Raw genomic sequence first — 12,649 nt, 5'->3', positions numbered from 1 at the left:
AGCGAGGTGGACTTATCTCCGCGTGATTTCCTTTTTCAGGATTTTTACCCGAGAGGAGAAGCCATCGAGTCGAAATCGCTCGTCCAGGGTTCTGATTCTTATTCATACTAGAAGCTTATTCTTTATCCGCCCGGACACAGTTATTTTAAAATATCGTATTTTCTAATTTATTTAATAAACTAAAATATTAAAGATACATGAAAAACGTTGTCTTTCTAATAAGTTTTAATGGGTATTTCGGTTATGTTTTTGGATCAAGAAGGAAAGACTTTATCGAGTCTTTTTTTTTAAATCAAAAACTTTGTTCCAATAAAGGAAAATTTTTAATGTACGAAGCCTATGTTAAAACTAAAATATGTTATATGCAACTACTATGGGGAACAGGAAATCAAAGTGATACAAACAGTCTACAAAGACAGCAAAATAATAAAGTTAGTATATGACCTACCCTATCTAACAGCAACTAAAGAACTTTTTATACAAACTAAACAATTAAATGTAACTGAACTCTTTAAACTAGACATATTAAATTTTATTCATAAATTAGCCACTGATGTAATTGTAGACGAATAATTAAAACTGTAGTAAACATGAACACAATACGAGAATATCAGAAAAATATCATATACAACCTTCTAAAACGAGAAAAGGACAATCGAGACCAATAAACCATGGACTGAAATTGTACAATAAACTACCAGACAAAACTAAACAAAAGACTAAGATAACCTTTACAGATGTTAAAAATATTATTATTAATAGTAGAATGTAAATTTTAAAAGTAAAAATGTTTTGTTAAATGTATGCAACCCGTTAGGGTTTATCAATGAAAAATTTAAATAATAAAAAAAAAGTTCGTTCCATAAAAATATTAATCTTTGTACATATTTACATTAATTCAAAGCAATATTATTATCGCTTCTTAAGCACAATGCACAATACGTTACGTAAATCACAAAATTCTTTAAAATACGATTTCGGATAACAATCCTTGGAAAACTTTAAAAACCTTGAGAAAAATGGTCTGTGTAAATCAATGTATGGAAAAGTGGGTACGTTTTATATCTCGGCGCCACTATAATATGGCGATTCGTGAATATAATTAATTATATTAAATTAAATAAACATCCATAATGAAAATCAACAAATGTCTCCTTTTCAACCTACACGTGTCTACCCTGAAAATGCGCATTTTAAAATGTCAATACTTTTCCTTTTTTATAGTTTTATTCCTAAATTATTTTTAGTTACGCACAAGCAATATTGATCGTTCAACAAATAAGTTTTCTTTTCTAATATGTGTCGATTACCATAAAAAAGTTTTTAAATTACATTTCAGTTTCTCATCATAATTCTCGATTTCCCGCTCTGTTGTGCATAGGGCACTGCATTTGTAAACCAAATGCGGCGTTTTTCGATCATCCGTGAAATAAAGGTAAGGTAAGGTAAGATAAGTCCTGCACTTTGGGAATAATGAAATATTGCAGTTTAAACAACCTTCAAAATCAATATTTCCTATCCACCCTGCCAGGAATCGAACCTTCAGAATGGTAGGAAAACGTGCTAACCGCTACACAACGAGGCAGCCATCGAGTCGAAAAGACTCGTCCAGGGTTCCGGTTCTATTTCACACACATAACTGTATTCTTAATCCGCCTGGACACAGAAATGCGTTCGGTTAATATTCTGCGCAGCTAAAACTTCCCTTGTTTTCTATTTCTGAGAAAACTGCCAATTTTAATCGAAAATGTATGATAGGATTTTTATCCTATGAGCGAAAATCATAAAAGACCATAAACACCAAACTTTTCTGAAGCTGATAGTAATGAACATCTCAAATGTAATAAACTGAATATAATTGAATGTGCGGGGAAAATATATTTTTATTGATAATTAAATTTGTTCGTCACGGGCAAATTTAGACCTAAGCTGATTATTTCATACGCCGCATGGCGTCATAAAAAGTTAACAATTTAGCGTCAATAAAGTGTAATCAAAATACATACAGATCAACCCACCACAATTGGGTACCACTGCCCACTGCCCACATAATATTTTTGGACTGAAATAATTTTGTACCTCTTCGGGTCCACCATCTTTCGTCTCGGAGCGCGAAGAGGAAATTCATCTCCGCTAAATTATTTTTATGCGCTAAGCATGAAAATGAATTATTTACATCGTGTGATGTGGTGAACCTCGCATCAATAATAATTATTCGCGTTTATTCTGCTCGCCCACCTGGAAATGTGACTCAAATTCACATTCGCTGGGATTTATTTAATCATACAATGAAGTCGTGGGATCCTCCCATCGAATGTTGGAGTATTATTATCCTCATAGTATTGTGATCCTTCTACGAATGAGGAAGTTCAGTGGTTTTTAAATTTATTTTTTATTTCTTAATAGACTAACAAACTTAGCCAAAAATACTTTTATTTTGAGAAATCCACCTGGTCCATGAATAAGTATAGAAATTGAAATAAAATATAAATTTTTAGACGTTGCCTAGTGTGTAGGTGAAATAATTCAATTAGATGAATCTCACCCGCATAAATAAAGGTTTCAGCTCTTTAACTTCACAAACATCAACAGATTTCACCAACAAGCTACAAAAAGTGGCTTGGTGGGATTTTAGTTTTAGTAAAAATATAACAAGTGATTTTTTTTTTTAAATTGTAAAAATGTCTAATTATGCTATTGAATAAATAAAAAAAATAAAAATAAAATTTTAAAAAAAAGATGAAAGAATTGAAGGAGTGTAGATGTTCAAATATGGGCGGAATGGTGAATGTTACACAGTGTGTAAAGTGGCCACTTAAACCAGCCATTGACAGGTCATAAGCCCTGTAGATGCCTAGACTTCTATATTACCTTCTCTAAAATGTTCTTCATCTCTATTGTAATATGTTATTTTTTTTATGTACCGCATTATCATCGTTACGATTTTTTAAGTTTTGTATTTTTGTAATTACTCCGGTGTTCTTTTCGGTGAGTTGTCCTGATTGGTGGGTTGGCTTCCGGGAAACTGGAAATCTATCACAACACTCAATCATTAATTGATTTAACGAGCATTTTTTCCGACGAAATTTCAGCAGAAAAAATGCCATTTTATTACTTAATTCCCCTTTCAACGATTCCAATACATCTTGGTACAAAAAGATTTTTTCGCAAACTCGCTCGCGCGTCGCGTAGCGCGTATTCATTTTCAAACGTTCCACGTATGAACTACGACCGAATTGCTGTATTGTCCCATTGTCCTGTCTTGCGCAGACGTAGCTGTTTACGAAGCTAGGAAAATACAATATTGTCCTGTCTATTGTATTGTCCTTGTGTGAGTCTAGCTTAACACGGCTTGTAAAGAAGCTATCTTAAGCTACCTTAGGCTATCTTAGGATTTCTTCGCATAGGTAAATAATATTACAATTTTTAACCATTCTATCATGAGGAACAGTTTTTATGATTACAACTTATACGTCTCACAGAAAATAAAAAGTGTAACTACCAACATACTGACGCTGCACTAGGGCAATCACTGGCCCAGATTGTATGATGCATGGAGTCAGATGTCAGCATTACGAATAACGTAAGAAATGATTCAACATTGTGGATAAATTTGTATAATTATTAAATATGTAGCTTCGTACGAGGATGTCGTAATAAAATATTCACGTGCATAATTATCAGTATATGATGACTTCATCTACCATTCTGTGTATGATAGACAGACGTGATGACAGGCGCCGGGCGCAGTTGGTTAGACGAAAAACTGTAAAACTGGCGTTGCGGGTTCGGTTCCCGCCAGTTGCAAGAAAGAATCAAAGAAAGGTTTTTTCTCAATTGGTCTGTTGTGGTGTATTTTTCATAACTTCCTTCCATTTCCCTTCCCATTTTCTGACAAGCTTCTAATATAGAAGCTCTGCAGGTTATTTTTTTTTTAAAACTATATTATTTCTTCGATTTGGGGAGCTCAAGTGATTGTGAAACCAACTCACATATTGAAATACAGATTATGAGTCTTATAAATCCCCTGACTTCCATATTTTCTTATTTGAAAATGTCTCTTTAGATCGGGGAAATTCTTCGAGATTTGAATGTAAAATTTTAGTCTGCTACAAATATTTGGAAATAATGATCAAATTTAAAAAAAAAACACTATCAAACTCACATCAAGGGAAGCTCACATCACATCTATAGAAAGCCAAGTCAATAATTTATTTGATTAAAAAGGCATTCCAAAATATTACTTCAAAGATATTTCTTAAAATATACAAGACTTAAAATATATGTAAGACCTTTATTAAAATATGGATATCAAGTATGGGGTCCCTACTTTACTAAAGACATCGAGCTATTGGAAAAAGTCCAAAGATGTGCTACAAAAATCTCCAAATTCCTCAAAAGGATTCCTTACCACGGTAGATTAAAAGCACTAGGACTTACATCATTGGAAGAACGACGGAAGCGAGGGGAAATCGATTGAAACTTATAAGATACTCAATAATTACTATGACTGCCCCCTGCATAAGATGAACTCGTATTAATTCAATCCCAACACAAATTTACGGGGATATAACTGGAAGCTCTATCGTCCCCAATTCCACGTCAATCCCAAGAAAAACTTCCTTTCCAGCAGGGTAGTTTCAGACTAAAATAAATTACCAAGTCAAGTTGTCAATTCCATTTCGGTCAACCAGTTCAAAAAGGTCAAAAACCGTTGGGATGCTTTTTTGAATGAAGAAGAACGCAGACAAAAACAATACACGAGATATAGGGGCATCAGCAAAGGCTGCTTGCCTATAACGAATAATAATAATAATAAATAAGTATTGTATTATCTCTGCATACCCTTTTTTGTCTTAAAAATCCACTTACGGTTTATGTTAAATACATTTTTCAAATAAGCTCATAGACGAGTATGTAGATACGTAACGTTTTCAATGTTTCTAGAAAATGGCGTTTTATTTTGCGGTGAGAATTCCGTCACGTACGAATTGATGAGAATTATTGTGTTTAAACATGCCAGTGTTGTTTTGTGATCAATATGATGGAGAATGAACCCGGGCTCGCTAACTCCAGCTGGTGTAAAATAAGTATAACCTACTTTGTTCAGACAGGCTGGCTCCGTCCAAGGACTCCACAAATCGATTACAACGGGGAAAACACTATGCGGAAAGTGGAAAACTATACCTTATTTTGGAGGTGCGATACTATGGAGTGGAATAATATGCAACAATTTTAAAACACTTTCGGGATACTATTAATTGAAAGAAAATATTTTTAATAATTTACCAATTAAACCTTATTATTTGTCAAAACATAATGCCATAATAGGTACATACTTCAAAAGCGCAGGTCTATGGATTAATATGTATAAAACTATAGTATATTATTTCGAAACTCACAAAAATGGGGGGTTATTATTTTCATGTTTTTTGGGACAATATTTAAAGGGTTTGATTTCTAAAATACATGATAGTAAAATAATGTTTAACTGATTTTGAATATTGATTCCCCTTATTTCGTGTAAACAGATTGCGATTTTATTATGATTATTATTTATTAAAACTAATTGAGTATTTAATGGGTGCTAAAATTACAAAATAAATTAATTTAATTAGGGATTAAAACTCCACTCACCTTTATCTGAAATTCAGTCAGTAATGGAGAGCATGAAAATTATAATAATGCATTATACATCGTTTATATGATTTACAAAACAATGTAGAAAAATTCAATGTTCCAACTTCTGTATTATGGTTCTAACATACATTAAGAATGTTGTATGGTGAAATATGCTTTTAAATGTCTAATTACTGCCAAATTCAATTACTTTATAGTGCTACATGGAATGTAGTATGTTTTTCTACGTATTATCTACAAATATGTGTGGTTGTATAATAGATTATTTAATAAATTTGATGTGTTAACAGGTATCTCCAAAATCAAGGAAGCGGTATTTTCACTAAACTCGGTAAACCTGTTTTTGTATCATGCCTTAAGATGAGAATTAATTCATACGACATTTGAATTAATTTACACATGCAACTATTTTGTTTTGGCTATTATCGTCGTTGGCTAAAAAAATAATATCATAATATGTACTGCGTCATTACAGAAACAAGAGTTTGCACTGTGGGTAATGCACAACTTTCTTTTTTTTCTGCCTAAATTTCACTGACATGTCTTCAAGAATAATTATAAAAGTTATAAGGTAAAAGTTACTTTTTTAAATAAAAATCCGCATAATATGAAAGTTGCTTTTCTAAAGAAACTCAAAATAATGGTGGAATTTTGAATAGGTTAAAAATCATCATTGACCCATAATAGCCGCGGCCTCGAGAAGTATTATCAGATGCATATAAAATGCTCGTTAGAATTGTTCCAGCGAAATGATTGACATAAACTCAAAATAATTCGCATGTTAAACTTCGTCTGGTATCGGAAGTAGGTACCTACATAGATGACGTGTTCTGTAGGTATCATAGTAGGTACGTAGACAGCCAGTAGCGAATGGCATGGGGCTCGGAACACGGTGATGTCATCAGTGAGCAAGGCCGCCTCGACATTCCTTCTCGTTCCACAGCTAATGGATTCAATCTATTCTTCATAGAGCTACATATTTCTTTGTCTTTGCCATCATAAACCAGTCTAATAGTTAGCAGTTTATCTGATGATAAATCGCAATTAATTTTGGAAACGATTGAATCGGAGCCATCAGCAGAGTATCTTTTTAGCTACTCCAAAAAAACACACTTTGTAACTGTGTTTCCGATTTCTAAAGACCGCGGAGAAGAAATACATGGGGTACAGAATGTACAGATACGAGTATTATAAAATTAATTGCGAGATTTTACGTAGCTCTAGCTGAGTGAATGTACTAAATAAATGTGATAATAAGTTTACGGTAAAAAGATATTACGCCGACATCAATTTACACGAATTTATAGTAAATGTAAGTATGAAGGTATGACAAAATCACTAAGGAGTAAAACATTACTATGACTAATGCGTAGGTATGTAGGATGTAGGTAATCATTAAATATTATAAACGCGGGCTAGAAATTCAAATGCCTAAATTAGTAGAATACCTAAATAAACTCAAAAATTACATTTAATATGTCATCAAATAATATAAACAAATAGACTATTATAATAACATAAATTAGGTACGTGTCGCAAATTGTTTCAATCTATATACGCATAATCGATGTCGCTCGATCGTATTTCGCGAAGGAGATTGAGGAATACTAAAATAGACTCAACAAGAAACCTCTTAGATTCTATTTTAGACGTGAAGCACGCGAATATATATAAAATACTAAGTGGGTTTCCAGATGATAATTTGGAGGCACAGGGTTGGGGGAACAAACAATTGCCCGCTTCTCGGCAAGTTGGATTATTTTATTCCGAAATAAAAACATAAAACTTTCTCCAAAAATTCAAAAGTAAATTAAATTAACCGAAGTAAAATAATACAGGGTTTAAACATCTTTTCACTGTATTTTATTTTTTATTGTAAATTATTAAAATGTTTCAACCTGAGACGCAAATAAAAATTTTGTACCTCGGTGGCATAAACTATTTCGACAGTGTTCGAGGCGCATCTACCAAATCCACATGCAACGAGCACAATCTAAAATTACGCAACAGTTTAACTGATTTGGTGATATTATTTATTAAACTCACCGGAAATTCCGCTGAACATTTTGATAGTTGTATTGTTTTTGTTGGATCACAAATAAATCACACAGAAATTCGAGGCACGCGACACTACACACACCTTGGCTAGCAGACACCGACTGAAATCGAAAACGATGAAAACTTATCAAGAGCCTTTATTTTCCGGTGCGGAGAAACAAGGTCGTCACTCGACGAAATGGGTAAAACATTGTACCGCGCTTTTTAGAACCGGAGTCGGTGAAAAGGGCGTTTTTCCTAAGTTGCTTTTGAGTTCGCAAAGCTTTTGCTAAAATCATATTTTTTGCGTATCGCCATGGCGCCTGGTAAACTGCGCAGATTCTTTATTGCATCTTTTTCTCTGCATTGAAATTCGGTATTCCGAAAATCCGCTTTCAATTTGCGAGATTGCATCCCTATATTTATTTTAAAAAATAATTATGTAACAAATCGCTAATGTGGGCACATTCTGGTTATAAATAGTAATTTCTGGCAATTTATATTTCCTGAGAAGTTAACCAATCACGACAAAGATGGAGAACATTTTAGAAAAGACATATGGAAGTCTAGGCATTTACAGGGCTTATGACATGTTATTGGCTGGTTTAAGTGGCCACTTTACACACTGGACTTTCATTCATACAAACAGCATTCAAACATATAGCATTTTGCCTATGTTTTAAAATCCATATTTCTTCAATGTGTTGATTTTTGTGAAAATATTTTTACTGGGCTTATGACGTTATATTAATATCTACCTTATGACCTATTATTATAATATATACAGGGCTTATGACTTGTCCTTTGCTGGTTTGAGTGGCCACTTTACACACTATGTAACATTCAGAATTTTCCCTATGTTTGAACATCCTGATTTCTTCAATTCATCCATCTGTTTATTTTATTGAAAGTAATGTTATTCTGTAGGGTTTAGGACTTATTATTGATGTATACAGAGCTTGTGACCTGCCATTGGCTGGTTTAAATGGCCGCACTTTACACACTGGGTAACATTCAGCATTTTGAACGTTTGAACATCTATATTTCTTCAATTCCGATGATTTTAGTGAACGTATTATCTTATACTATGAGTAGAGTGTAGAGTGTTCAGTGTCCTGGATGAACACATTAAGTTCTCCAAAACTAAACCCGTTTTCAGAAAGAGTGTAAAAGTCTGGATTTTGTCTTAGGGAAGAGACCATTGCAGGAGACTGCTGCGAGATATTGCATAGATTTATATAATATTAAGCGTGTTGTCCAGATGCACTTTGAATTATATGTATGTTTATGCAATAATATTTCATTTTTATTTTTGCTATTATTTAATTATGTACGTGCTTCCACTTTCCATTATGTTGTATCCCAACTCAACACAGGGCCCTTGGCCTCATAAAGTTTGAGATAAGTTATTATATTTTTTAGTAATATGTATGTATCTGTATGAATAAATAAATAAAAAATAAAATAACTACTTTCACAGTTGATTTTAGTGAAATTAAAAACCTGAAACCCTTATTATTGTGAAGAAATTCATCGGATTTAATTATTTCACATACTAGGCAACTCCTGGAAACAATTTTCCAATTTTTATACTTCTTCTTGGACCAGCTCGTTTAGTTACAATATTTAGAGTTTGTTCTAAAATTCATAGACAAAATATTAGATTTTAAGATTAACAAATTACAACAGAGATGAATAACATTTTAGAGAACGAAAATTTGAGATCTAGGCATTTACAGGGCTTATGGTCTGTCGTTGGCTGATTGAAGTAGCCACTTTACACACTGTTTAACATTTACCATTTCCACAATGACTCCCTAAGAGGCGAACGCAATATTTCGTCTCCAAACATCGGACAAACTCAAAATATTGTAACAAAAACATTTCCCAACGATAAAAATATTATTTCAGTAGGTAAATGGTAAAATAAATACTTTCATTTTATTATAGAAATAAAAGACGAGTGATACTTAAATCCACAAATTTGGAATATCCAGTGACCGGTTTCATCGCTTTTGCGACCTCTTACGTTACTTGTCCTTATGGAAAATTCAAAATTATTTGAAAGTAAATTAAATAAAGTTATTTTTATCTTAAGGATCTACATAATTTTTTTTCGGGTTAACTAATGAGTTGATATAATGCTATTTTAATGAGTTTAAGTATTTTATTTTTAGTGTCCCATCCTTTGTGAGTGTGATTTTTGTCAATTATTATTTCTGAAAAACAAAGGGTAAAAAGTCATTAGTATAAATATATTACAATGGGTATAGTAATAGAAAATGCATGTGTGTTATCTGTTCATTAAGTAATTCTACGTCGGGTTTATTTTTTAATCTATTAATTTCGAGAATTTCTAGTTTGTCAAGTTTGTGGGCTTTAGGTGCAATATAAATTATTTTTTAAGTGATGAAACCGTTCACTGGATATCCCAAATTTGTGGATTAAAGTATCACTTGTGTTTTATTTCTATAATAAATTACAATGAACTTCCATCAAGAATTTTCACATACAAACTTAAATGTTATAAATACTTTCGTTTCGCGGTAATTTTAATACATTGTAAATTATTATAAAAGTAAATTAAAATCACGTTAAGTTAAACAAATAAATCGAATTATGGTATTCATATCGATTAGACGCAAGCTTTTATAATATAAGCAATCACTCTTTAACCTTTAATGAGCATTTATTACTTCTATATATTAACACTTTAGCTTGATTATAGCAGTTATGAAATCGGTGGGTAATATGGCGATATTTTGACAAGTAAAAGTATTGCGATCAAATTAATAATGTACCTGAGCATTCCCGCCAAAATTTCAAAATGAATTTAAGCTATTTTATTTTAAATAAACTAGATGTCACTTTTCACAAAACAATGTAAATTATGTTGCCATGTAGAACGTTTTCTTTTCCTAAATAAAAACAATTCTTGGTATTTTTGTTTATGCTCGTTCTGAAAACAAAAAACACTTAAATCTATGGTTTATTTTTGACAAGTGTCAAAGTCAAAAATTGAGTTTCCGTCAGAAGTTGAGATTATAAAAATGTACGAATCCAACGTATAATATTTTATTGAGTACGCCAAGATGTTAATATACATATAGACATAAAGACAGTTGAATTTTAATTCTCCGAACAATCCGCCGAAAAGAGGTATTTGTAATTGAATTTCTATGTAATTCAATTTTAATTCTACGTCCACATCATAATGACGTGTATTTAAGCTTAATTAAAAAGTTTCAAAACATCTATTGTCTAGGCATATTTTATTATCTTTGTTCCCTAAATCCTTTTAATTCGCTTTTATTCTGTCAATTACCCATTTACGTCCCGTTATCGAATGAAACAGCAATGATGTATGTAAATGGGTCGAAGATTGATAATTATTTTGATTGCATTTATTCTAGGATATAATTTTTAACAGTGGCGGGGCTAGGAACAAGCAAAATGCGGCGCGCAAATAATTACAACTATGCGCCGTTAGCTCAGAATCCGAATGATGCTCTTGAAGCGGAAAACGATAGAATGGCTGAGGAATTGAGCGATAAAATTGGAGCTTTGAAGTCACTTTCTATTGATATTGGTCACGAAGTCCGCAGCCAAGACAGATTTCTTCGAGGGATTGACGATGATATGGACCGAACTGGAGGCTTCCTCGGAAATACTATGAACAGAGTTCTTAAATTGGGAAAAGGAAACCATAACTACTATATTTTTTATCTATTTCTTTTTGCCATATTTGTGTTTTTCTTGTTGTATGTTGTTTTAAAGTTTAGATGAAAATTGTGTTTTTCATTGTCTAATGAATTATCTTTATTATGGGATTTGCGGTTTCTTACTAATTTATCAAAAGTTAATGTTTGTACCTATAAAAAAGAACAATAAATATTTTAAATGTATTTTGTGTGTGTAAATATTTTGATACCTTATTACTGAGATCATCCTATCTTAATAAAACGTTGAGAAAAAATAATTCTATGACTTACAAATTCCATGACACGTTTTTTTTTTTCATAAGTATCTTTTTGTATTCCCGCAGGTAAAAAAAAACAGAAAATAAATTTTATCATATTTATTGAATCATTAAAATACAAGATCCTTTATTGTATTATTATATAATATGTACATAAATTTAGTCAGACACATAACATCTTGAAAGCGGACACTCGAAGGTTGTCACTAATATAATAAGATACAAATATGTTTATAATTTACAAATAATATTGAACAATTACATTTGTTCAATATGCTCATACAACATACATAACAAATCTAAACATTTTTGTTGACTATGAACATATTATAACATAATATTTATGTGTCTATGTCAAAATCATTAAATGCTTGGGAAAATTAAACATTTTAATAAAAATAAAAAAGAACTCAGAAAATGTTTTACGTATTCAATTTATGTACTCGATTGCATTGACAAAATAATTTATGTAAAGTAAAACCTCTATTTAACGTAAAAACTTTATGTACAATTTATATATAAAATTTTTTTTTTTTTGTAAAAACAAGAATAAAAGGTCAATACAAAAAAATATATGACTCAATCATGAAAAATATATGATTGAGTAGATACCGCCCTCCCATTCGGCATTACCTACTATTGGCAGGTTGAAATTCTAATTATGTTAGAAAACTGCACAGAAACAAAAAAAAGACTTTGCAAAGTAATAATCTTTCATTAACATTTTTTCGGCATTAGTATGCATAAAAACGGTTTTCAATCTTTCAATGATCGTACCGCTTTTGATGTGAAGGTACAGGTGGCGAATCCTCTTAATCGACATTTATACCGTATTACCTTATGGTGCACAGTGCATATTCAATGTTATTTTTTGAGTTGTTATTCTTAACAATCTTATTATTCTTATTTTATATTTTTTCTCCGTTAGTTATTATGGCTTAACACGGGCACAGCCTGATAAGACATCGTTATTTCATGAATATATATAAATTT

At 31.7% G+C, this 12,649-nt stretch overlaps 2 protein-coding genes across 2 annotated transcripts in view; one reads left to right on the top strand and one right to left on the bottom strand.

The window, feature by feature from the left end:
- Positions 1 to 7,801, bottom strand: part of LOC148276393 (uncharacterized) — a 48,974-nt gene extending 41,173 nt beyond the window's left edge. Inside the window, exon 1 of the mRNA XM_088234336.1 lies at positions 7,687 to 7,801. Coding sequence (XP_088090462.1) covers positions 7,687 to 7,705 — 19 coding nt within the window. The 5' untranslated portion in view covers positions 7,706 to 7,801. The remainder of the gene's footprint in view (positions 1 to 7,686) is intronic.
- A 2,898-nt stretch (positions 7,802 to 10,699) lies between these two features.
- Bet1 (blocked early in transport 1) lies at positions 10,700 to 11,583 on the top strand. The gene is made up of 2 exons (XM_088234318.1): positions 10,700 to 10,836; positions 11,091 to 11,583. Exon 2 carries the CDS (start codon positions 11,131 to 11,133, stop codon positions 11,461 to 11,463), a length of 333 nt encoding a protein of 110 aa, XP_088090444.1. The 5' UTR covers positions 10,700 to 10,836; positions 11,091 to 11,130; the 3' UTR covers positions 11,464 to 11,583.
- The last annotated feature ends 1,066 nt before the right edge of the window (positions 11,584 to 12,649 follow it).

The sequence above is a fragment of the Micrasema longulum genome, unplaced genomic scaffold (genome assembly GCF_059751315.1).
Source record: "Micrasema longulum isolate JH-2025_06_02 unplaced genomic scaffold, ASM5975131v1 h1tg001225l, whole genome shotgun sequence".
NCBI classification, from domain to species: Eukaryota; Metazoa; Arthropoda; class Insecta; order Trichoptera; family Brachycentridae; genus Micrasema; species Micrasema longulum.
This window is presented reverse-complemented; position numbering and strand designations above follow the sequence as displayed.